Consider the following 25,923-nt stretch of genomic DNA (forward strand, 5'->3'; position numbering starts at 1 on the left):
GGGTGGGATCTTATGCTTTCAAAGCTAGCTTGCTATTGCTAGCCTCTCTGAAATTGCTACCTACCTTTAATAAAACATTTATTGCATCTAGTTTTCAAGGGGAAAAAATATCTGTACTAATATACATTTATATTATTAAATGTATATAGTAAACTTATGACTGTAATTAGCACACAAATGAGTTGTCAATGTATGCCATTTGATATTTAAAGAGGTCAAATGATGGTTCTAAAAATAACATTATTTTGTGTATTTGGTTTAATGCAATGTGTTTACACGGTTTTAGGTTAAAAAAGTCATTATTTTATACGTACTGTACATTATTGTTGCTCCTCTATGCCCCGCCTTTCTGAAACGCGTCGATTTTTAAAAAGCTCATTGTTCTGAAAAGCACGGTGTTCTCTAATTGGCCAGCGATCCAGTACATTGTGATTGGCCCAAAAACCTTAAGCATGTGACTGAAATGTCAAGCCTGTTACGATATTGGAAACATCAGCTCAAATTCTTAAAATATGAAAACATACTTACAGCCTGTGTGAGTCAGAAGCGCCAGTCTGTACATGCAAATGTGGAATTGCTTTTTGGAATACGCCTTTGTGCACAGCCGGCCTTGTACTCTCCCTGGTTCTGGAAACAGTCCTCCGAAAAATGCGCAGCACACAGTCGACAATTTTAGTTGTACTGTTCTGGAACCGTGTTGTAAAAAAAGTTTAAGCACTGTTTTCCAATTGTCGTCTTTTGAAAGGCCAAACAAAGTAGTTTCGGCTTTCGCAATGAAAAACAGTGTTTGAACGAAGCGTTTTAGGAAGGTGTGGCTAAGCCTTAACTTTTATAAAGAATATCTCTTTAGGTTTGACACTTTGAGCTTTGTAACTCTGCAGATCTTATACTTGCACTAACAGTTACATAACGCACTAAAGAGAAAGGAAAACATGAAATCGCATCATATGACCCTTTAATATGTAATCATACTGTTAATAATTAAAATGAGTATTAACAAGTTTTTTTCCTTCTACCTCGAAGCCATCCTGTATTTAAATCGATAACCTACAGTCCGGTAATAAATGCAAGTAACCTTGCTCCTTTTGTAGATGTTTGCATGAATGGCAGCCACATAATGGACGGCCCCTTTCCTGCCTGCTCTTTTGTGACAACCACAAGAAGCAAGACCCTGAGTGAGTCTCAAGTTCATTTAGTCTTCAGTGATCGCAATTACATTTTTGTCAGCATGTCAAGTCATCAGGGAATCTGACTCTGAGCTTTAACTGTCTTTGCAGTTGTCTTTACTCTTTGAAATTGTGTGTGTCTTAGACATGTGCTGTATATCTTTGAACATAAAACCATTTTTGTTTTTCTGAAGTGTTCCGTTTTGGCGATTCCTGATCACTGGAGCTGATCAGAACCAGGAGCTGAAAATGTGGTGCACAGTGTCATGGACTTGCTTACAAACCATCAGGTCTGTTCTTAAGCTAAACGCTATAATTGGAGCTAATTATAAAACTATGGAGCTTGCATGATCAATAGAGGTGTTTATATTTTTAATTGTTAGATATGCCCACAGCTATGTTCTACGGTGTTGTTCAAGCTTAAAAGGTTAGTTCACCCCAAAATGAAAATTGTCATCGCTTATCCTCATGTCGTTCTAAACCAGTAAGTCATTGGTTCATCTTAGAAACACAAATGAAGATCTTTTTGATGAAATCTGAGAAATTTTTGTCCCTCCATTGACTGACCACGCAACTACCACTTTGTTGCTTTGTTCATAAAGAGATTGTAAAACTAATCCTCATGAATCAAGCAGTTTAGTAATTTTTTTGTAGATACTGGGTTGTTTTATATGATGAAATATATTGAATTTTGGCTTTTATTCACACAAACAATTATTTATCAGCAAACATAAACCGAAGGTCAACCGTTCATGTTTGACACGTGAGAACAAACCTCATTGGCTCTTGCGGAAGCTCAAACGTGCTGCGCACCACAGGAGAAAGAGCCTTATTGGTTCTTACGTGTTGCGTAACACATAAGAATGAATCTGATCTTGCAGGTCAAACAACCAAGCTTAAGCTTCCGCTTACCATAACTGATGTGTTGATGAATGTTAAGTCTAAATTCAATGTTCATCATATAAAGCAATTATGTCTCTTCTGAAAATTTGGACTAAACCACTCAATTCATAAGGATTAGTTTTACAATCTCTTATAAACTTTTTGAAGTGACAAAGTGGTAGTTGTGTAGACTGTCAATGGAAGGACCGAAAACTCAGATTTCATTCTAATATATTCATTTATGTTTCAAAGATAAACAAAATTCTTTGGTTTGGATCGGCATGAGGGTGAGTAAATGATGACAGAATTTTCATTTTGGGCTAAACTGACCCTTTAAGCATAAAAATTTTACCTATACCTTCGTCTATGGATGTGATCTAAATATGGATTTTAGAAGAACTGTTCATTTTTGTTTCAGGTTTTCTCCAGATCCATTTAACACCAGTGTGCTACCCAGCCTGAAGGCCAGTTTGGACCTGTCTGCAGAGTTTCTTATTCTTAGTGATGTTCAGAGGAAGGTCAGACTCGTTATTATATTATATTTAATGCCCACATGTTTTGTTTACTCACTCTCATGGCGTTCCAAACCTGTATGATTTTCTGTCTTCGGTTGAAACCAGAATTAGTTATTCTGCAGAGTGTTCATGTTGCTCATTTCCATACAAATACAATTTTAAGTCGTTATTCACTGAAACAGTGGCGGCTCATAAGGCGACCTGGGTGAATCTACGGTGGCCGAGAGAGCTGAACGTGCTGCATCTGAAGAAAATGCATGCAAATAAAAAAAGAACACCAACAAATTCAGTTTGACAACACGTGCTGCAAATACTCAGTGCAACCAAATAGAGAAATGCGCTGCACAAAGCTTAACATGTTGCAACTAAATAAAACGCATGCAAATAGAAAAAACACCAGCAAATTAAGAAAACATCTTTATCAGTTTGACAGTGCAACTAAATACAGAAAAGCACTGCAAATAGCACAGACCACAACTGAAATGTTTCAAGGGAACCCCATCAAGTAAGGAACCTGTCTGGGACATGTTTATTGTTCAATATCTACTCATCAATGGTGTTGTCGATGACCTGAAATGTGAGGGTTTGATTATTTTAACATCCTGATCATATGTGCGTTGAGTATTTGATAGCATAACACCGTTTTCAGGTTTGACTGTAATGTTAAAAAAATAACCTTTAGAATGAAAAAATGCTAAAATTTTGTTTTACAAATTATAATGTCTAAACATAAATCTTAACGAAAAACTTGGAAATGGTATATGAGCTATTGTTGAGCTATAATCCTCTGCTGCTATCTAGTGGCTGTAGTTGAAAATTCATGTCATTTTAATTTTAAAAGTGTTTGTTTTCCAGTAGAGAACAGCAATCGTCCATGAATGAAATTGAGAAATGTAGGTCTTTTAAAAGTTAATTTTTTTCAAAAAATAATTTTGCTGTTTTATATAAATGCTGTATTTAAATTATTACAAATTGAGGGAAATAAAAAAAAATGCCATAAATCCCCCACAACTATACAGTAAAAATATTGATAAAGTTAGTGATAATTTCTCTGTCTGTTTACCTAAGTTTGTAGGACCGAAAAATGATTTTTTTTTTGCCCTATGTGTAATAGCATAGCAACATTTTAATACAAATTTAAAATTACACTCATAATGATACGAGGGTAGCTGCATATATACCTTTATTGTTGCATGTTTCCCCTCTTCATTTTCCTAATTTAGGCTCCTGGCTTAGACCTTTTTTTATCATCCATAATTTCAATTTGTTTTGATTTATAATTTATCCTGCTTTCTCTACTGATGTCACGTCAATGGAAGCCCTGAGGTGATTTAAATCGACCCCCGCTCCTCCTCACTTGTGAGAGTGAGAGTACTTTTCCGGGCTCGCACAACGAATCCCGACCAGGGGTGCGTTTCCCATAAACTTTGTTAGCCAACTATGGTTGCAACTTCCATTATTGGTAATGACAAAACTTGGGACCGTAGTTGGCTTTGGGAAAAACACCCAGGTTAATTCCCACACTGTGACATGATCTATTGACCTTTTTTTTTTTTTTTTTTGCGGATGCCTCGTGCCACCTCCGTAAAGATGTCGCCCATGCCTAAATCTGCCACTGCACTGAAAAACTCTCCTTCTGGTGTAGCTCTAAAATGTTATTCATTCATATGTTGTTTAGTCTTTTGGAAACATTGATGTCAAACCTGATACAAAACCGCTTCAAAAACAAATTGTGGATGGGAGATATTCTTGAATCTAATAATTCTCACACCAGAAAAGACTAAAATTGGGTCTGTCTGCAGGTTTTTGGAATTTCAGTTATTTTAGGACCGGTAGAAAGACAAATATGAATACTTCCTATTTGTCTTTCTACCTTGTCCTAAAATAGCTGAAATTCTGTCTTAAAATAACTGCAATGCAAATTAAAACCATGGTCAACTATCTAACTCCAGCATGTGTACTGTTTAATGGGATTCTTGAGCTTAGGTCAGTGTTGCTATTACAACAAGCCAACAATGACATTGTGTAAGTAAATAACTGGTTGTGTGTTTGATATGTAGGTGTTGTACGTCATGGAGCTGTTACAGAACCAGGAAAAAGGTCGTGCCAACTTCACTGCAGTTTCAGAGTTTCTGCTTACATACCCTGTGCTCAGCTTCGGCATACAGGATGTTGCCCGTGCACGATTGCGACACACTGAGGTCCTTCCCCCTGATGAGGAAAGTGAAAGCATGACAACAGGTCCGTTCCTCCCTTATTTTAATGCTAGATTTGCGTGTGCAAATGTTTGTTGTCTTGCTGTAAGGTGAAGTGAAGATGCGTTCAGATGACGCTTTTAATACTGTTGCGTTTTAATATCTTCTCACAGAAGGAAGCCAGGGACCCTCAGAGTCCAAATCAGGAATCCAGATTAAACTCTACTGTGTGCATACAAAGTGAGTTATTTACATACAAAAAACATCTCTCGATGGAGGCATGAGATTTGTATTCAGATATTCATAACACTCTCATGCCTACAGATCACTACAGGATGTGCAGATCTGGTTCCAGCCCAATCAGGGGGCCTCATCCTCACTTTTCATGCCTCAGTCTGGATCACAAGATGGCTTTGGTGAGTCTGGAATGTATACTGTTATTTTTTACATATGTTTCTGAGACCGTCACTACAGAATCTACAGTGCTATGGCAAAAGAAATGTATTTTACCCAAATTATGGTCTGAATTAAAGTGAGAAAAAAATCATTATGTTGTGACTTGTTTATATATCTTATGTATTTAAAGATACATATTTTTAAATGTAAAGCATTTTCACAATATGGGATTTTTTTTTTTTTTTTGCGTTCCCCCAGGTTTTTCTGACCCGCTGGCTGATCTGAATGTGGAGGCAATGAGCTCTGATAAGGAATCTGGGGACAGTGGATCACAGAACGACCTGAGTAAAATTCTGCCGCTTCCAAGTCCAGCTGACTTCATGAGTCCAGCCCCATCAGCCTTGCCCAAACTCATGACCCCAGACGCCTTTATGACGCCCAGTGCTTCTGTAAGCCTTTAATATTACGGGTTCATCATTAGGTCGCTTCAGTGATGGTAATCATTTCCTTCAAATCCTTGCTGTCTTGTTTTTTCAGATGCCCGCCTCTCCTGGCAGCAGTGCAGGCAGCCTGACCATAGTCACGGCCATGAGCAGCTCAGACAACGGTGCAAGGTGGGAGATTCAACTCATTTTTGTAGAGTTATTTTTTTAAGAAGCATTTTTACCCTCTTCATTTTCATAAGTTTTTTTTTAGACTTTTGGATTTCACTGTATGAATTACACACGGTGTACAAAAGTACACGTCAGAGTGTAAAATGTGGGGCCCTGTCACGCACTCATAGGCATTGCTCAATTTTCTTTCTTCCAGGGGTGGAGATGATCTGACCCAGAGTCCTAAAATGTCTGTCGAATGTGGCAACACCAGCTTGACTCTGAGTGCCAGCGCTGGCAGTTCCAAATCCAACTCCATCCTTATCTCAGGCCTTGGGGAAAACATCCAGGTATTAATGGACATGGTAAATTGCATTTAATAATAGATTTTCTATTAATGACTGTGTTCATAAGATGTGACGACCAATTTATTTAAAAAAAGTCTTAGTTTACAATGTTGTTTAGCAAGGATGCATTAAATTGATCAAAAGTGACAAGACTAGGGCTGCACGATTAATCGAAATTAAACCGCACACGATATAAAAAAAAAAAAAAGTTTTATATTTGTTTTATTTTTATTAATGTGCAGCTTGTCAGTGAAGCACAGCTCTGTGAATGCTGCTCCATCGGAAAGATATAGGGTGTCTGCGCTGATAGCCTAGTGGTTAGCGCACTGACATTGCGCCTCTGGCCGACCCGGGTTCAAATCCGACTTGAGGTCCTTTGCCGATCCCGTTCCCCTCTCTACACCCAGCGCTTTCCACTGTCCTATCTGCAAAAGGCAAAAAAAAAAAAAAAAGCCATAGGGCGCTCGTGCAGAAACTCCAAAAATGCCCTGCAGAAGTAATGTCATTCCAGCAAATCCCTGTGGGCATCATACTATATCCCTGTAGCTGAATAAACGGAAGATTGAAATGTTATTGGTTAAACATGACTAATAAACACACGACTATGACAATATATGGTTTATATGAGTTCATCAAGCCGCCTTGGCCATTTTCATGATAAATTAAATACTTCATAAATACTATATTTATACTGCAAAGCTAATCGACATAGCCTTTACCACTGTATAGAATTCTACGAAATATGTTGTGTGCCTTATTCTGAGCAAGAAGCCACATCTCACAGTGGGATGCTCAACTGTCGTTATGAATAATGCACGTTATAAGTGACGTTATAGACGTTTCAGATGGAGCAGCATTTGCTACTGATCACTGAGCCATGCTTCACTTACAAGCTGCGCATAAAGAATAATCACAGCCTTTGCTTCTTATTGTCAACATTGAAAAACAAGTGTGCTGCTTAATAGTTTTGTGGAAACTAATAAATTTTTTGAGGATTCTTTGATCAATAGAAAGTTCAAAATAACAGCATTTATTAGAAATAAATGTTCTTTACTGTCTTTTTTTTATCTTAAAATGTCAGTGCCATTGTTTTGTCTCAAGATGCACATCAGTAATGTTTTATAATAAATGCCCTAATTAAACTAAGGCCTAATCCTGGCTTAATCTAAGCCCTGTTTGTGAAACCAGGCCATCAATTTCTTAATTTGATCCTAAACTTGAATGGTGGAGTAAATGCTTATGTCATTACTGTAGATATAGCATGGACAATATCCATATCGACTGTCCATCTGAACAAATCAGACCAGATTTCAGCACTCGCAAAACTGTCAGTCCTTTAGATCTGATTTAAATGAAAAACTAATGTATCAATTTTTCTGTTTATCTGGCATCCCTCCATCCACTCTTCCATTTAAAATCCCCATCCGGTTAGGGTTTCTCTCCCCCACTGGTGCTTTCTCCATCCCTACTGCGAGAGGCCTCTCTGCTCTGTGAAGCTGCTCCTTACTCTCACAGACTTCCCCTCCCTTATTTCCCATCTCCTCCTCCACAGGTTTCCTCTCCAAACCCTCCTCTCTCCCTGGATCTCCAGGCCATAGATCCCATGATTGTCCCTCAGGCCTCTCCAACCAGAGCTCGCTCTCCGGATGTCATTTCCTCTGCTTCTACGGCAATGTCCCAGGACATCCCCGAGATCGCCTCGGAAACCCTGCAGAGAGGACTGGCCGGTGCCGCTGCTGACTCGGTTTCCGTCCTGCATTCTGACAGCATGGCTTCAGCCGCATCGGTCCTCCACCTGCTGTCTCCGAGAGCCCGGAGCAGTGCTGAGCACAGTTTGTTGCCTCTCGAATTGGGTGCAGCGTCTGTAGAAGGGGAACAAAGACTCAATAACACACCCTCCCTACTAGAGACGGCTCTGTCACAGGAGAACGCTGTGGCGGCCGGAGGCTCTTGTTCTGACAGCAGCGTGAACCATGCGTGGCCCGCAGCACCCGATATCACACGAGAGACTCGCAACAGCCTGAGAGACAATGGTTTGAGAGACAATGGTTTGGGAGACTGGTGAGTTGCTGTTCTATAATATATTATATACAATAATATAATGTAATAAAATATAATTTGTATTAGTGCTGGGCGGTATGAACAAAGATCGATATCACGGTATTGTTCAAAATTATACCGTTTCACGGTATATGAGGGTATATTTTATTTCAAGCATGACTTGGTGTTAATCACATTTTCTTCTTATTGAGAGGAAATTCTGCAGTAGGTTGACTTAGAACGCCCTATTTTACTGTCACGAGTGAATATTCGAGAAATATTTCAGACTAGTATTAATACAGGTTTGCAAGGCTGTGCCAGCAGGAGGCACTTTAGGAGCGGCAGAAATAGCGGTTTCCCCGGTAACGGCTGTGCACAAAGCAGCAGCGCTCATAAACGCTGCTTTTTTAGGAAAGATAAAGAAAGATAAATTGAAATAACATTGAAACTTTTCTAAAGACCGTCAGTTCACTTCAGATACATTCATATAAAAACACCCGCGCCGCGTTTTGCCTTTAAAACGTGCAGTGCTCGTTTATTCAACGACGTCAATGTCAACCACAAACAGATTTTCCAAAAGACTGTGTTGAGATTGTGAACCAATGTATGGGAAACACTGTAATATTTGACAGCTATCAATTGTTGTTTAACCTATCCATCTTCACTGTCACGTTTAGAAACGCATACAGCTGTGCCCTCACCACAGTGCAACAGTGAAAAGGGACTCTCTCAAACAGTGAGAGCCGCGTTCCGATCATTGTTAAAGCGACATACACCGGTATTACGGTATATTAAAAACTCATGACAAAAATAAACATCGGTATGAACCGGTATACCGCCCAGCACTAATTTGTATGTATATTTTTCATCTGTTATGTGATTTATGTTGATGTTAATTTAATATCAACATTTAGTATTAATTTGTTTTGAGAAATTGAGAAATCAGTGATAATATTTGATGATACAAAGCTAAAGCATTTAATAACTCTGTTTTGACTGTTTAATTCCAGCTCTAGGGAGGAAATAAAGGACAGGCACATTTCTTCCCCCTACCACAGGCGCACTTATCACCTGACTCAGAACGACAGTCAAGATGCAAGTGCAGAGCAGAGGTAAACTTTACATTTTGGAGTATCACCTATCCAGGTGTCAGCATCCTCTGTAGCTCAGATCCCATTACTATACTAATTGGTCATGTTTAATAAGGATTTGTTCAGTTTCTGCTGTCTGTTCATTTTAACTTTACATTTGCTTGTCATACAAGCACTTAAGGAAGCTGTAAAATGCATAAATCTCAGATTAAGTTGTTTAATGGGAGGAATATTAACATTAACACCAGCTGTGAAATAAATGTCTCACCAGTTGGCTGGTAACTTAATTAGGAACAGAAACATTACATGGATTCAGTCAAATTTGTCAGAATATTAGTCTGACCTTCACTGACAACAGTGATGTGAGCAATTCAAATCAAGGACATGCAAACCGTCTGCTAAAGAAAACCTGTCACGACTGTTTTTTCTCTCTAGGAACGGTATTACAAAAACTTCCTGTTTAGTGTTCAAAATGAGTTCTGCTCTGAAATGGGATTCTGAGTTTGGATGTTTCTGTAATACGAATCCTATAATGTGGGATATGTAGGATATTCAAATTAAGTAACCACAACAGTTTCTGTACTTCATTTTTTTTTTACATTTCATTTTTTGTTATTGACATTTTAAAGGTACACTATGTAACTTTTTTTGTTCAAATTGAAATTAGTCAATACATCAATCCTTCTTCCAAAACATGTTTTTGCCTTACCCTGATTCACTATGTTAAGCCTATTATATGTGTTTATATTTCAGACCTGATGGGATGTTTTTTTACGGAAAAAAAATTGTACAGCATTCTACTCGCTAGTGCATGTTTTGTCATATTGGTAAATAGAGAAAAGGTGCTCCGGCTACTTTGACAAATGTATGGTGTGGTAGGTTAGTTGTCACAATGAGTGAAAAAGGTTGATATGGAGAACGCATATCACAAACCTCTGGGGAATCACCCATTTAAAAAAAAAAGGCAAACAGAGGAGAGTCTGCTGGCAAAAAGAGAACGTGACAGAACTTGTAACAAAACGAGAATCAACAATAGATTGGCTTTTTGGAGGTGGTGAGAACTAGGGATGCTAACCGATGACCGTTTGACCGATGGTTGACCGTCTCAACGTTAACCGATCAAAGTTGTAGGTAGTCGGTTAAAAAAAAAGTGATCTCTAAATTAGGCTATTATAGACAGTGGACTAAAAGCTACTACAGTTAGCCATCTCATTCCAAGATATTTTTGTGTGAAGTGAACAAATCCCTAAAACTCAATTTTTCATAACTCGCCTGTTTGTAGGCTACTTAATAAACCAATAAAAACATTTGGCGCGAGGTCACAGCGTTTGGGTTCGCGCGCTCACAAGGTTTGCGAAAAGTAAAGGCTACAGGCTAAAACACTGGAGGTTAGAGCCAGGGCAGACGACAGGATGAAGCGTGCAAAGAAACGTAGTGTGTGGGACCATTTCACCCAAAATAATGACACAGTAAGTTGTAACTTGTGTGATACAGTGCTTAAATACAGTAGTAATACTGTAGAAATACATTACATCTATATTTCAGTGGTAACAGATAAGGTGATGATGATCATCATCCTTCTTTATTATTGTTAGCACTAACGTTACCTCAAACTAGAGCGGAGTCTCTTCGGAGCTGTCATTTTCTTAAATGAGCCGCTGCAATGTTTCAAATGAGCTTCTAACGCTAGACTAACGCCTTTATTTTCAACGCGATCACCTTGTACCCAAACCATTTCAAAACTAAGGAGCCATTTGTCCTCCGATTACATACAAGCTCCTCGGCGCCGCGTTTGCGGGACTCATGTTTCGCGCTGTAGGGGATTTTAAAAAAGTGACGTGAGTGGAAGCGCGGCGCCGGGGCAGTGTGTGTGTGTGTGTGTGTGTGTGTGTGTGTGTGTGTGTGTGTGTGTGTGTGAGTGAGCGGGAGGCAGAGAGAGACGCGACAGAGTTGTGAAATTGAAGGCGCGGCTCGAAATGGCTGTTATTTCAAATAGCGTGGCATATTTTAAACTAATCGGTTAACCGGTTTCAACCGGCTAATGAGGCTCGGTGGTCGGTCAAGAAAATGTTTAGTTTTCGCCATCCCTAGTGAGAACTATCGGATTTGAAATTTTGTAAAAGTGTGTAAGCAGGGGTTGGCAACAGGCGGCCCGCGGGCCAGTTTATTTTGATAGCGGCTGGTTCTGAAATAGATCTGTCATGACAGCAACAGTTACTCACAATCACTTCGTCTTTATTTTGCCTTCAAAATAAAAGTACGAGAATGGTTTTGCAGCAATGTTTTATTTTGAGATTAATTTATAGCTTTTAATTTGAAAGGTTCTGAAAGACATTCAAAAGAGTCTGAGTATCGCTTGACGCACCTCTAAAATAGCCGTCATGAAATGTCTAATATTATATTCTTTGCAAACAGCGACAACTTCGTTGCAGATAAGACTCAACGGCTTTGCATTTACAAAACTAGGTAGAATGAACGGTTGTCTTTCCATTCTTCTTTGTATTCCCTATTTTCGTTGTCAACTTTCCATACTCTTCGATAGTGCAATTTTCTCTCACCAGCTAGCTTAAATGTTAACATCACTCGACATAATAGCCTACCTCCAGCACATAAACAATTAAAAAAGTTTAGTATACGAGGATGCCAGGGAATAATTCTAAGTGTAAAAGTAGGCTACTACGTCAAATAATTATTACAATAAATTAGGCTCCATTGTGTAATAAGCAAATTAAAATGATACACATTTATGGAAAGAGGAAATAAAACAGTTTAAGAACATGACTCAAACATGCCATTAATGGGCTTATTCAAGTACTCTTTTATTTTTTTAGTCACTTTTATCCATTCCGCATCTCCCACATGCGTTTTAGCAAGGCGGTATGTGTTGCAAGATGCCGCAATATATCTGGAGGCATGTGGGTCAGACATGATTTTGACCACTTCATTAAGTTTTGTTTTGTAGAAAGCCTTTCTTTAAAGTGAATTTTGTTTTGTATAACTTGTATCTTATTTTTTTTTAGCAATGTTTCATCAACCAATTGCCTGGATTTACAGACAATATAATCAGGGCATGCAGGCGCCGGCGCGATTACGTTGCATGTGAACTGGAGCTCGTCTCATAAATGAACTGAAACTCAGCGTATAAGCTGCCTCACAGACACGAGAAATGTATATAGAAAGCTGTAAATGTCTACTTTTAAACAAAACAATTAAAAACAAAAAGAAACCGACTACCCTCTGCTTATGTAAATCCGTATGAAATGTGCAGTTCTCTGTATAGGTGCGCTCACTACTGCGGTCACTATTGCAGCCGACGGACACAGAAAACTCTAGTTTATTATTAAACTGTCTCCTTGCTATATTTGAAACAATCATTGCTTTTGCCGGTTCTTTGTGACAGCTTTTAGGTGCATTATTGATACCGTGACCCTCTGGTTACATTAACGCGTCACCACCGCATTAGCACAGAAAACATGGGGATTTTTTTAGACCATAATCGCACAACCTATTCGATATTCTATAATTAAATCAACTAATCGAACATTTGAAAATCGTGACATCACTACTGCTTTATTAATTTATCTAATGTAAAAACCCGGACACCACCACACAAATGTGTTTTTTTGTTGATGACTGTCCTACTACAGGATTTAACACAGAGTAACAGTTCAATACCAGTTACAAAAGACACTGTAGCAGTCTGTCACAGCAGAGCCGGCGCCAGCCGAGCGCTGATGAGGGGGCGTCTGAAATACCGAGAGGGGGCGTTCACATTAACGTCACCACTTTTTGCCAGGGTCGATCTTCTCCCCACCACTTTTTAAAACATCTTCGCGGCACGGATGTACCAATACAAATTAATAAAACATCTCCAGTTAACTAGCAGAGGATTCATTTTGTCCGTTTGTCAAATTAGAGTTGTTCTAGCGCTGAAATGTGTTGCTTTTTAAATCAAGTGATCAAAGTGCTCGTTGCCGCTGCGATCAGTGAAGCGGATACAGTGTTGTCTTGTGGCTCGCGCAGTTTTCACACTTACGCGCGTTTCAATCTATGCGGGAGACTATTTGTTACAATGAAATCACAAAATAAAATGCATACAAACGTGTCCCTGCTTGATATAGACTGTTATAGACGATTGATAAGACGTTTTGATGAGAGAGAGAAAAAACAACTTTTTGCTAAAAAGGCTTACCCTTCCCCTGGCCACGGACTTGAGACTAGCAATATACAATTCGAGTGAAATTTTCTCCCTCAAAAGCAGCCTGACTGCTTCTACTAGTTGCTTTTATAAAGAAATGCTGCACATAATTGCTGGTCTAGGATCAGTTTCCTCCACTCCATAACCAAATGATAAGCGCGACTGGGCTGGCTCAGCTGTGGTCTGTGGAAAACGACGTAAACTGCATGCGTGCGCACGCGCAGAGATAATTCATGCGCGTGATAATTCATTTTATGCAGGATTTATGCATTTTTTTCGATAAACAATTTTTAAATAAATGAAAGCAATATAATTTATAAATTGCAGGATTTATGCATTTTTTTCGATAAACAATTTTTAAATAAATGAAAGCAATATAATTTATAAATTGCAGGATTTATGCATTTTTTTCGATAAACAATTTTTAAATAAATGAAAGCAATATAATTTATAAATTGCAATGTTTTTATTAAATTTTTATCACTTTAAATACTCATTCATTTGCACGTTGTGTCCGAGCCCGGCCCGGCTTGACAAATTAACTGTAATTATGAGCCCGAGCCTGTTTAGGGATAAAAATTGCTAGCTATGAAATTAGCCTTGGCAAGACAAAGACGTCAGCTATTTTGTTTAAAAAATCAGCAACATTTCCTCTAAATTTACTGACGTTCTCAACTACTTTCTATGTTACTTTCCCCCGCCCGCAACATTAATGTTTTATCCCGCTCCTGCCCACAAATAGACTTTTTCTGTACCTCCAAAATACAAATACTACGTGTCGCCATCATACACATCAGACATCAGCATAAATGCTCCTGATAAATTTGTTACTAAAGCATTAACTTTAAAGCTTGTTAAAGCACACATATAGTTGTTCTTGTTGCTTTTCTGCAACAGAAGAATAAAAATGTATTACTTTTTATGTTTTATTCATAAATATTTCTAGTTTGAGGGAGTCCCGTGATTCGCGAATCGTTTTATTCTCCCGCAACCCGCACACACAGAGTGAGTGCATTACCGCCCGCGCCCGCGCTCGGCCATCAAATCTAGTCCCGCGCCGCACTCTATTGCGTTGGGAGTGCACGTCTCTAGATCAAAGGCCCGGCCCGGCCCGAGGATAGTGACGGGAAATATCGTCGGTTCGGGTCAAGTTCGGGCTCGGGCAGAGAATCTAGCAGCTAAGCTCTAATTGAGAGTGACATAACCACAAAACTAAACAACGAGGGCATCATCAACGCATGATGCCATGTCTAAACGCAGGATTTTGCTGCATTAGGTAAGGCAATGTTTATTTATATTGGCTGCCAGGCATACAGTGCTTGTTTTTTTTTTGCTCAAATTAACCGTTTGTAAACGTATAGTTGCGCTAATAACAAGTGAGTTAACGGGAGCGTTTATACTGGGACGCTTAAGTTTTTGCTAGGCGACGTTGGTTAAAACTACATGGTTAGGAAATCTATTTAAATGCAGGGGAAGCGCACATCTTAGCCTTACCCTGGAGTTGGTTCACCCTCCGCCTATGCCGACTCTCCCGATTGCCCCCGATATGCATTATTCAACCTTGAAATTATGGAATATCCGTTCTACAGTCCGTAGCCGTCGTGTGATCTTTCCCGTATGAGAAATTTAACGTAATGCTAGGGTGAGCGAGCACGCAAAATCAAACGACCAATCAAAATACGACTTTGTCTAACAGACTGTCCTTAATTAAAATATTATTAATTCAGCTTAATATTCACAAAAACAAGAAAATGTGAAAATGTAATTGGCAAATGTGATTTTTAAATAGCATATTTTATCAGTACAATCCCGTTTACATTCATGGTGATCTGAGGGGGCGGGAGAGTCCCGTTGAGGGGGCGTCGCCCCCTCACGCCCCCCCCGTGGCGCCGGCCCTGTGTCACAGGCAATTCTAGTTGCTTTTTTCATCGATTAATTTCTTAAATTATCCTTTGGCTATGTTCTGGCCTGCCATCTAGTGGCAAACCTTTTTTTTGGCCCGATACCAAATTTACTTGCCGACCCCTGATGTAGCATTATTTATTGCGAAGGGTCATCTCATTATGGTGGTTGTAGCGCTGTGCTGGAACTTATTTTCAAGGTAGTACCATGTCTATTAATGGGTAAAGCTGCAGTAACGTCTTCAGCTACTGGGCTTCAGATCCTTTCCATCTAAACTGCTTATTTCTCTTAAGCCTAGTAGTGAATGTTTTATGAGCTGTAGAATAAGCATATTAATCTGCAGTCACGCAGAGCCTACGCACAACCAAAACATTGTTCTAATGCAAAATGCATGCAGTTTTGTTTTTTAACCTCTAGTGAGCCAAAAGTTAAATAGTGTACCTTTTAATCAGGCTTCTTGTCCAATCAGGCAAGTAAAATCCACCTGTCCCAGACAAGAGTTAATGTTGAGCACAACCCCCCCAAAAAAAATCTTACACCAATCTTTTGAACGGTAGTGTGTATATACTGAAAACCTATTTTGTTCTTTCTCCTGTCTGCATGTCCAAACAAGTCTGAGCAAGATTCAACAAACTGCAGTGATAAGATAATGATGTGATTATGCTAATTAAGGCCGTGTTAAGACACCTGTAGTTCAATCTTCAATACCCTGAGGACAATTTTGCTGATCTCTTGCCTTTTTTACTTATTTTCTTTTCCTGCTGTGATTGACAGTGATCATGATGATGAGGTTGCTAGTCTAGCCTCCTCGTCAGGGAACTGTGGCCCTCGCTCCTCTCACAGACTTCCCGTAAAGGACTGGAAAACATCACCACGCAGCTCCCCCAAGCTCAAGAGGAAGTGTAAGAAAGATGAAGGGTGAGTGAGCTGCCCTCCTTACTATGTAAATCTTCCTGATATTAATGTTTATATTGTTTAATGTGGGATTGAGTGGTGAGCCCCTTCAGTCATATAATCTGATTATGTGACTGATTAGATCATCTTTGTTTTTCTCCCTTCCCAGAGAGTCCTCACAGTCTAGACAGATTGAGAACCAGGTAAGTCTTTTGATCCCCTGCACCACAATCCGAATGGATTTCGTAGCATTTGTATTGTGTAAACCCAATCAAAATGCATGAAGGCTTGTTCTCTGTCTAGTCACTGTGGTTCATCATATAAATAAAACATTAATGCAATGCTAAACCATGAATAACATGGCAAGCTCTGTAGTATGAATGTTCTGCTGTGATTGGTAAGACTTGGAACTGTGCTGATGTCAGGGATGCTTGAGTTTCATGTGTGAGGAATGAATTTGCTGTTGTGTTCTCAGATGAGCACAGAGGTGCAAGATGAGCTCTTGCTGATGTTGCGGAGCCAGCAGAGGGAGTTAGCAGAGCTGAGACAGAATCAGCTGGACATTCTGCAGAGAGTTACCAACCACATGGATGCCATACAGAGCTCCATCATGGCTCATATCGAGCACTCCATGTTGGCTCAGCAGGAGCAGGAACGTATCCTTCCACTAGGGGGAGACTCATATCTAGATTAGGATTAGAGCAAAGACAACGTACGATATTAAATTGAGAATTTAAGATAATTTAAACGCATGGTCTTTCATCAACAATACTTCACTGGCTGAATAATATTGATATTGGAGCCTATCATGTTTCATGGCCATACTAAATTTACATGCTAAATAAACCAGAAAGATAAAAGTCCCTCTCTATTGTAATTTCTGCAGAATATTAACTTTGAAATATGTCTCATAACAGAAGTTAAATGTATTATGAATGGCACAACGCATGAAGAAGCTACATTTCTAAGTAATTTAAATATAATCTAAGATGAAAATGAAGTAAAATCTAAGCCCACTATCACAAGAAAAAGCAAGAAAGCCGAGATGAATATAATTGTTCTCTAATGCATGATCTTGTTTTTTTCATATGCATATGCACACACTTAAGAAAAATCCCTTTTGATTGGTCGGGCCCATACTATTTGTTGTTAACTTTAACTAGCTGTTGACAGAAAGAAGAATGGAGCGAATTCTGGCTGAGGGACAAAGCCGCAACCAACAGCTCCATGACCAGCTGGTTCAGCAGCTTGTCCAGACTCTGAACAACAGTCTGTGCAACCGGCTAGAAAAAGTTTTGCGTGAAGAAATGAAGAAGATCGTCCCACAGAGTGAGTGCCGGTGTGCTAAACTCAAAATCTTAACTGTACTTTTTTGTCAACGTTCAATACAGCAAAGAACATTCTGCTCTCTTTTTTTGTCCCCGTCACATGGCTGGAAAGAAGACTTTTATTGATTTTTAATGTTTATGTAGAGCTTTAGTTGACCTTTTTTTTTTTATGCAGCCATATCGAAGAGTCTAGAACCTGTGACTGGCCAGATGAACAGCACCATCGCTGCCAAGTTAACCGCAGTGGAAGGAACACTGAAGGAAAATGTTACTAAAGTTGTTAAGTCCAAGGTCAGTGGCTTAACGTTTGAGAGAAAAAAATCCATCCAAACTTGCCATTTGTAAGGATATTGTTTTCCAAAGGCTGGGTTAAAAACATTACTGGCTGTAAAGAATGTTTCTCTGAAATTACAAACTGAGCAGTTCAAAAGAAATCACCAACTTCTATGCACCAGTGTAGCACTGAATAATTCATCACGGAAGACGAAACAGGCACAAACGGGGGAAAACTCTAACTCTTCTAACTTTGTGTCCTATTCTGCCAATCACAGAACACTACAGATGCCATTGGTCGTGCTGCTGCCGAGGCCATGCAGGGCCCCATTCAGGCAGCCTACAAAGAGACCTTCCAGAGCATTGTGCTTCCTGTGTTTGAGAGAGGCTGCCAGTCCATGTTTCAGCAGATTAATGACAGCTTCAAACAGGGGACCCATGAATGTAAGAACCATCACAATAGACTTCGCTACCAATTTGACATTTTATTTCTGCTTTTTTACAGCAATAAAAGAATAAGCATAGAGCATATTAATGAATCTGGCATGTTGTTGCATGCTTTTTAGGTCTGTTTTACACATCTTGCGTCTGTTGCACCGGCTAATTATTACAGCCCTTTTAATGTATTACTAAATGTTTAATGACTTTTACATTCTCCTGCAGACATCCAACAGCTAGAGACACACGTCAAGAACAGGAAACAGCGGGACCAGGATGCACGGGATCCCGTGATTGGCCAGCTGCAACAGATGATTGACACGCTCCAGAATTCTCAAGACCAGCTGGCCTCCACTGTGACGGCCAGCGTGTGCTCTGATGTTCAGCATCAGCTCCACATGACCGTGGGAAAGTAAGGCTTTCCGTCACATGCATGCAGCACAGAGCCTATTCAATATTTGTCAGAAATCAATACAAGGAATTCTCTTTCCCCTTGTATGCTTATGGATAACTTTGTTGCATGAATAGAGTAGATTGATTCGGTTGTTAATGCAGAAAAAGTTTTTTTTGGGGGGGGGGCAGCTCTGCATTATGGACATTGCAAATTGATCGGTATGTGTGGCACTGCCTAATCCTGGATTTAATTTGTCAATAAAGCTGGTTTGTTTTCCTCTCACATAAATGCTATTAAGACTATGTAATATTAAATTCAAGTTGGAGGGATTAAAAAAAATCACGTGGCGTTTGATAAGTTGTCACTAATTAGTTTGATAAATTGAGGTTCACACTACAGTCTGAAATTTACAATACCAAAATATCTGTAGCATTAACCAATACTTGTAAAAACATATTTAGGTTTTTAATTTTTTATTGTATTTTGACATTCTGCACCAATTGATGCGAAAGCTGGCATTGTGTTAAATTACAATCAAACAAACTTTCTAAATTTCGCTACAATCACCACCCGTTTTTGTGTACATAAATAAATAAGCCGATAAGTGTTTCTGTTTGGCCAAAAGATGTCTGAAGTTGGACTTCTATTTTGAGCACGCTGAGAACTAATTCTGTTCTGTCTAATAAATTGTTTATTAGTTAAATGTATGTTATTATATTATTAGTGTTTAACTATTTTAAACAATACTTTATGAAATTATATGAAAAGGTATTACAGCTTTTGCCTTTTTATTTGTAATAGAAAGGAAAACACTATAATACTTTCTCCTATACCATTGTTGCGTTCAACAAATATGCCTATACATTTATATAATTTAAACTGTCTTTGAATTTTAAAGTCTTTTGAATATCTAATAAATGTTTAATTCTGCGAACAGTGTTGTTTGCTTAGTGTTTACTTCCTTTTTAGTCATATATTTAACTTTTTTATTTCTTTATAAAAAAAAAAACTTTAGTAGGATTACATAACCAAGAAGTTGCTTTCTAAAGTTTAAATCAATTTATTCATTTATTTTTTCAGATTATTTATTTTTAATTTAGTAAATTATATGATGCAATGAAGTAGAGCTGAATCATTCTGGATAAGTTAAGAATCACGATTTAAAAAAATAAAATGGAGATCATGATTTTCCCATGATTCTGTATAGACAACTAAACAAAATGATGTTATTTACTGGAGGTTCTGACAAAATGTTAATTGCTGGTCTATTTAAAAAAAAAAAATTCGGTTTGAATGAATAATTCAATGACTAACGCATTATGCCTTACTTGTTTCATTACTGGATAAATCTGTTTTCGAACAAATATCTTGAATGAACGATTCAATGACATACTACTTTCCTTTTTTTAACTGTCGCTTGTTGCCACCGATAGGTTTTTTTATATATATATATATATATATATATATATATATATATATATATATATATATATATATATATATATATTGTTGCCATAGTCTAATGGTGTCTCTCCTCTTTGCAGCCTGCAGGACTCAATCCTGACGCAGGTGCAGCGCATAGTAAAGGGAGAGGTGAGTCTGGCCATGAAGGAGCAGCAGGCAGCCGTCACCTCCAGCATTATGCAGGCCATGCGCTCGGCTGCAGGAACGCCTGTCCCCTCCACACATCTGGACTACCAGGCCCAGCAGGCCAGCATACTGCAGTTACTACAGCAGGGCCAGCTCAACGAGGCCTTCCAACAGGTTAGTTACCGATCGTCTTTTTCTTTCTCCCTCAATAACTATTATTTTTATTGAAAAAACATTTTATTGAAAAAACACAGATTTAGAATTTTAAAGAATTAATTAAAATTTAATGTATGCTTTCTGTTAATAAATTTGTAAATAATAATTTTTTACATTTATATAGCGCTTTTCTGGGTACTCAAAGCACTTTACAAAGAAGGGGGGAATCTCCTTAACCACCACCAATGTGCAGCATCCACCTGGATGCTGCACATTTTGCGCCACATTTCGACGGCAGCCATATTGCGCCAGATCGCCCACCGTTTACTGGTGGAGAGGAGACCGTGATGTAGAGGTCTGCGCGGGACACAATTCTCAGACCCGCTCCCGCCCGCTCCCGCAGTGTTCAGTCCCACTCCCGCAAAGATTTGTCATTTTTAGTACCGCTCCCGCCCGCATCTGTGATATAATGTCCCGCTCCCGCCCGCACTTTCTGTCTGACGAAAGGTCTTGGGGGAAAAAATGCGTGCACACAAAATTCCTTACCAATACTTGGTAACATATTTATTGGTCCCATATTACGAACAGCATAATATTCACAACAGTACTTTATCTGAAGCACTAGAGGCGCTCTGTTCCTCGTCCATGCTGTCTATTTTGAACTTGAACTAGCTTTCGAATTCGAACTCGGAGCAGCGGGAAATTGTCTCTAAACAAGTGTGCGTGAGATTAGGCCCCGCCCTACCCGACAACATTCACAAGTTTAGGCTGCTTAAAACGTTTTTATTGCTGCCAATCAGAATCTCCCTCACAACTACAAATTATGTACGCTACTTTAATCATTTATATATTTTACTTTATACTCATATTTAATTTGCGGGAGTGCAGCGTATCATCCCTCCCGCCCGCACCCGCAAGTGCACCTCATCATCCCGCCCGCTCCCGCAATGACCTTTAAAAATTTGTCCCGCGCCGCACTGTTTTGCGTCGGGACCCGCGGGGCCCGCGGGACTCCCGCGGGAGTGCAGACCTCTACCGTGATGAAGCCAATCAGTATATGGGGATGATTAGGAGGCCATGATGCAAATGGTCAAGGGGCAAAGAATTGGCCTGGATGCTGGGGTTAAGCCATAGACTGTAAAAAAAAATATGGATGTAGTGTCCGTGACGTCACCAGTAGGTTTCTGAAGAGCGTTTTTGAAGCCTAAAATGGGCGGAGTCGGCCGTCGCCATCTTGGAAGCACTTCACTCCCGGATAAACGAAAATGGGCAAAAAGGCGGGACGTTGGTGGAGTTGAGGTGCCTGGATGCTGAAACTACGCCCGCCTAGCTCGATGTGATCGAGTTTGCTCAGGCTAAGGAGCTAATGTGCTACTGGCCTCGCGCTAAAGTGACTGCTGACTTGAAGTAGACCTAAAGCCAATAGTTAAAGTTCATGTTTTTGCCCTTTGAAATACTATAATAGTTAAAAGACAAAGCTAACCGTGAGACTGTGTATTGTGATGCATTATTATTCTCATGCAGTAACTTACAATATTTGCTCTGAGAGTGTGTGTGACAGTGATTCATGCCAATGCATGTCAGTCAGCGCGGCATCGCACGTCAAGTTCGTAGAGAGCTTTATTCAGTCCATTCCATTTTAAATTCTGATAGATATTACTTAAGAAATTCAAGTAATGCACTAGAAATCCGTGCTCATTTAAGGGACAAAGAGAACTGACACCTGCAGGATTTAATCTGACAGTACTTTTTATTGAACACTAAAAAGTTAAATAAGCATATTCTAGTCTATCTACTCCGTAAGATCAACGGCACCGCAGAACGAGTGTGGCCTCTATATCTTAGACGTTTTTAAATCTGAACTCCAAAAAGCAACGAAATTGTCAGACATCCATGAGTGCATGTTCACAGAGGAAAACAACTGAAAACAGCACTGGTTGTTCTCTCGACAACGATGGAATCCAACGGCGTGGGCGAAGGTATGAGGGCGGCGTGTAATAAACTATGAAATAATCCCGAAAAAAGTACAAACACGGCAGAGGTGACAAGTTCAGCTGCTGGAATCAGCTGAGGTGACATGATGGCTAACAGAGAGCAGACAAACAGCTAGTGACAGCAGCGGCCATCCACCTGTCACTCAAGTGGCCACGCCCTTGATTATGCAGCATTTTAAGGCTTAATATAATTTAAACGGATGAGTTATAAAAAAATTCACCCTCCTCACAGTTTTACAGCAAAATTAGCTGTATAGACCAAAGCCACTTTTTGCTCCAGGCTGTAAACATGTTTTATTCTGCTGTAAATTTTGGCATTTTAACATGGGGGAGATGCAGATTTGACTCACTTTTGCAGCCTGCCTCAAACGGCCAGTCGATGAATTGCAGTTTAATTACTTACGTGTTGGTTTCAAGAGAGAGACGGGGAGGTTGCCGCTTGGGTTAAACCCCTACTCTTTTTCAAAGGACATCCTGGGATTTTTAATGACCACAGAGAGTCAGGAACTCGGTTTAACGTCTCGTCCGAAGGACGGTGCTCTTTGACAGTATAGTGTCCCCATCACTATACTGGGGCGTTACGACCCAGACAGACCACAGGGTGAGCGCCCCCTGCTGGCCTCGCTAACACCTCTTCCAGCAGCAACCTGGTTTTCCCAGGAGGTCTCCCATCCATGTACTAACCAGGCTCAGCGCTGCTTACTAGCTTCAGTGGGCAACCAGTCTTGGGCTACAGGGTGATATGGCTGCTGGATAAACAAGTATGTTTGTCATAAATGTAGCAAGAAATTCCAGAGGAAAGGTCAAAAAGGTTGAGAACCACTGCATTAAGCCCTATGCCGCTGCAAAATGTGCCACACTGTAACTCTTTGCATTTTGTGAAATGTAAGCATTTAAAGAATTTTTTTTGGCTTTTAATATGAATATGTTAGTCTTACTGTAATCTATAAGATGGTGCTCCCAAACAATGACAAAATTCACATTTAGAAGTTTAAAATTTAAAACAGTCAGTTATGGATCAATGATTTTGATGACATCACTCTGGACAGAAAATCTCATGAGAAGCTGAAGTGCAATCAAATGCTTTCTAGAGTCTAAAGTGTCCCGCCCCTACACATAAATAGACGCTGAAACTGGCTAAAATCAGTCACTTATTCACACGTTTACAATTTTCTACATGGTAAATATAATATAGAGCTGTGATATAAACTAAATGCTATTGGCTATTTTAAAAAGGGGGAGGAGCTGTTCAATATTTTTCTTCCTGTTTCAGTGGGAATTACGTCAACACATTGAATAATGCTGTGTGTTTCAAGCCACTTTAATGGGCCTTTAAGGGAAACGTCTTTTTCAAACACTTCTCTATGGAGGAAATCAGTAGCATTTTTGGTTACCCTCTGCAGGGTTATTGTTCAAGTTAAATAATGCAAATCACTAATAGCCTAATTAAGCTTTTGGGAGGAGATGTCTTAACATAAGTGCTGACAGTCAGACTGCAATAACTGTTCAGTATTCTCTTGATTTGTATTCATAACTTGTTAATTTATTACATACTTAGCATTTTTGGTCAATTTAGTGGTTGTAGAGATTCACTATAATTACTATTAGTCTGAACTGTTAGGTGAAATTGAACCCTTAGTTTAATACTTATTTCCACAGGTGACACAACATGGGATGTGACATTTTACTATCGTCTCTCTATATATGTGATCATCTTTCACAGGAACACCGTATTGTATTATTCCTCTCCAGGTTTTTTCCTGACTGCTTGCTGTGATTTTTCTTGCAGGCTTTATCCGCAGCAGACCTGAATCTGGTGCTGTACGTGTGCGAGACCATTGACTCTCAGCAAGTGTTCAGCCAGCAGCCCTGTCCACTCCATCAGGCCGTCCTCTTGTCCCTCATCCAGCAGCTCTCCACCAACCTGAGCACACGCACAGAACTCAAGATCAGGTTTGTTCCCTTCAGCTCTATCAGTCAGTGCAGTCATGCTCTATACTCCTGTATATAGCAGTCATTCCTTCAGCACCCCCCTTGCAGTTTCAATGAGTATGCCAAAGCATGCCGAGCACTGTGCTTTTAATGATTAAACTCTTAAGTATTTATTTATAGTCCTGTGTCGTATGTGATCAAGGGCATAATGCGGTTTCATATCTCAGGACATTAATGCTTTAAGACTCAAGACATCGTCCCCTTCTCCTCTTTAATTCCTCTGTGAATGACCTTGTGTTGAAGGGGACTTAGACTTCTGTGACAGTGCTGCATTGGGCTGCAGTTATTAAAGTGCTGTACAGTCTGGGCTGCATTAGAGTTCTCTGCTGGGAGAAGGGGACTAACTCCTGTGAATCACAGAGTAATGCTCTCCTTGTGTGCTGCCAAGTCCCTTTACTGCTATAAACTGCTATCTGCCAGTCCTATCTCTGAATTGCACTCTAAAATACTAGTGTTTCATACTGGCCATATGTGCATAGACATTACAATCTGTAAGTCCGTCTCCGTTTTCTGCTTGGACCTAAGGATGGTAAGGCACATGCTTTAGGATTTATAAAGTGCCTGAATTAATATTTATTTGAGTCTACACTTTTGTTTATGTCAGAAACCAGATTTGACACATTCATATGAAAATCAAACTTAAATTTGTTTCATTCATAATTTGAATGTGTATTAAATTGAGACTTTCCTTTTATGAGTAACATTTATTAATAATATGAAACGTTACTTAACCGCCAAATCCGCATATTCGAATGATTTCTGAAGGTTCCATGAACACTAATATTACAATTTAAAATAACCGTTCAGTGTTTTTACTGTATTTATCTATTAAATATATGCGGTGAGAATAAGAGGCTTTTCAAGAATGTTAAATTAAATAATAATAATAAAATTATTATTCCAAACTTTTGATAGGTAGTGAGTGTGTATAATTTAATGGTTCATGAATGTTCAAAGTAATTTGATTGGACGCTCCTAATATCATGACCCAATTATTAATCGCACACTACACCTTAATTCAATATTCGACATGATCCAGTACATAAGAGACATTTGTTTTCCATTTAATAACAGCTTGCCAAGTGCAACAGAATGGAACGAGCAGGGGTCTTGAGGCACATTTTAAACAATTCAAATTTGCATTATTTTTTCATCTTTTTACTTGAACTAGGGCTGCACGTTTTCAAGTTTTTCATTAACCGTTAACCGAGGCCCTTAGCGGTTAATACTCGGTTAACCATAGTGTATACGCCGCAACCCCGAGATACAGACACACGAGAAAGGGGTAGTTCATTTTTAACACCTTTAATAACTGCACAAAACATCTTTAACTTTTAGGTGGCAAAATATTGTTTTAGGCTACCTAATTCTGTGAATTACACTGCACAAACCAAAAGTACTACTGCCGAATGAAGAAGGGTCAGTTCTCCCCAGAACATAAAATATTCATTTTATTTTATTTTTTGTGTTCGCATTTATATGGAACAAACAATTGGACGTGGCAGTTCTGGAAGCGGCACTAAAACTTTCACAGAGACC

The 25,923-nt window shown here is 39.3% G+C and overlaps 1 protein-coding gene across 3 annotated transcripts in view; it reads left to right on the plus strand.

The window, feature by feature from the left end:
• Positions 1 to 25,923, plus strand: part of edc4 (enhancer of mRNA decapping 4) — a 38,773-nt gene that overhangs the window by 6,117 nt on the left and 6,733 nt on the right. The window contains exons 9-28 of one of the 3 annotated variants that reach the window (XM_077248833.1): positions 1,092 to 1,175; positions 1,361 to 1,456; positions 2,467 to 2,566; positions 4,624 to 4,804; positions 4,932 to 4,998; positions 5,083 to 5,174; positions 5,413 to 5,603; positions 5,692 to 5,768; positions 5,965 to 6,097; positions 7,647 to 8,155; positions 9,145 to 9,246; positions 16,100 to 16,243; positions 16,389 to 16,422; positions 16,695 to 16,875; positions 17,393 to 17,548; positions 17,723 to 17,838; positions 18,099 to 18,264; positions 18,484 to 18,670; positions 20,197 to 20,416; positions 24,182 to 24,345. In XM_077248833.1, the coding sequence (XP_077104948.1) occupies positions 1,092 to 1,175; positions 1,361 to 1,456; positions 2,467 to 2,566; positions 4,624 to 4,804; positions 4,932 to 4,998; positions 5,083 to 5,174; positions 5,413 to 5,603; positions 5,692 to 5,768; positions 5,965 to 6,097; positions 7,647 to 8,155; positions 9,145 to 9,246; positions 16,100 to 16,243; positions 16,389 to 16,422; positions 16,695 to 16,875; positions 17,393 to 17,548; positions 17,723 to 17,838; positions 18,099 to 18,264; positions 18,484 to 18,670; positions 20,197 to 20,416; positions 24,182 to 24,345 (3,000 nt within the window). Of the gene's footprint in view, positions 1 to 1,091; positions 1,176 to 1,360; positions 1,457 to 2,466; positions 2,567 to 4,623; positions 4,805 to 4,931; positions 4,999 to 5,082; positions 5,175 to 5,412; positions 5,604 to 5,691; positions 5,769 to 5,964; positions 6,113 to 7,526; positions 8,156 to 9,144; positions 9,247 to 16,099; positions 16,244 to 16,388; positions 16,423 to 16,694; positions 16,876 to 17,392; positions 17,549 to 17,722; positions 17,839 to 18,098; positions 18,265 to 18,483; positions 18,671 to 20,196; positions 20,417 to 24,181; positions 24,346 to 25,923 lie in introns of all 3 variants that reach the window. The other 2 variants (XM_077248832.1, XM_077248831.1) reach the window with 2 other exon arrangements.

This window comes from Siphateles boraxobius, unplaced genomic scaffold (genome assembly GCF_051911475.1).
Source record: "Siphateles boraxobius isolate OS27281-9 unplaced genomic scaffold, OSU_SipBor_1 31, whole genome shotgun sequence".
NCBI classification, from domain to species: Eukaryota; Metazoa; Chordata; class Actinopteri; order Cypriniformes; family Leuciscidae; genus Siphateles; species Siphateles boraxobius.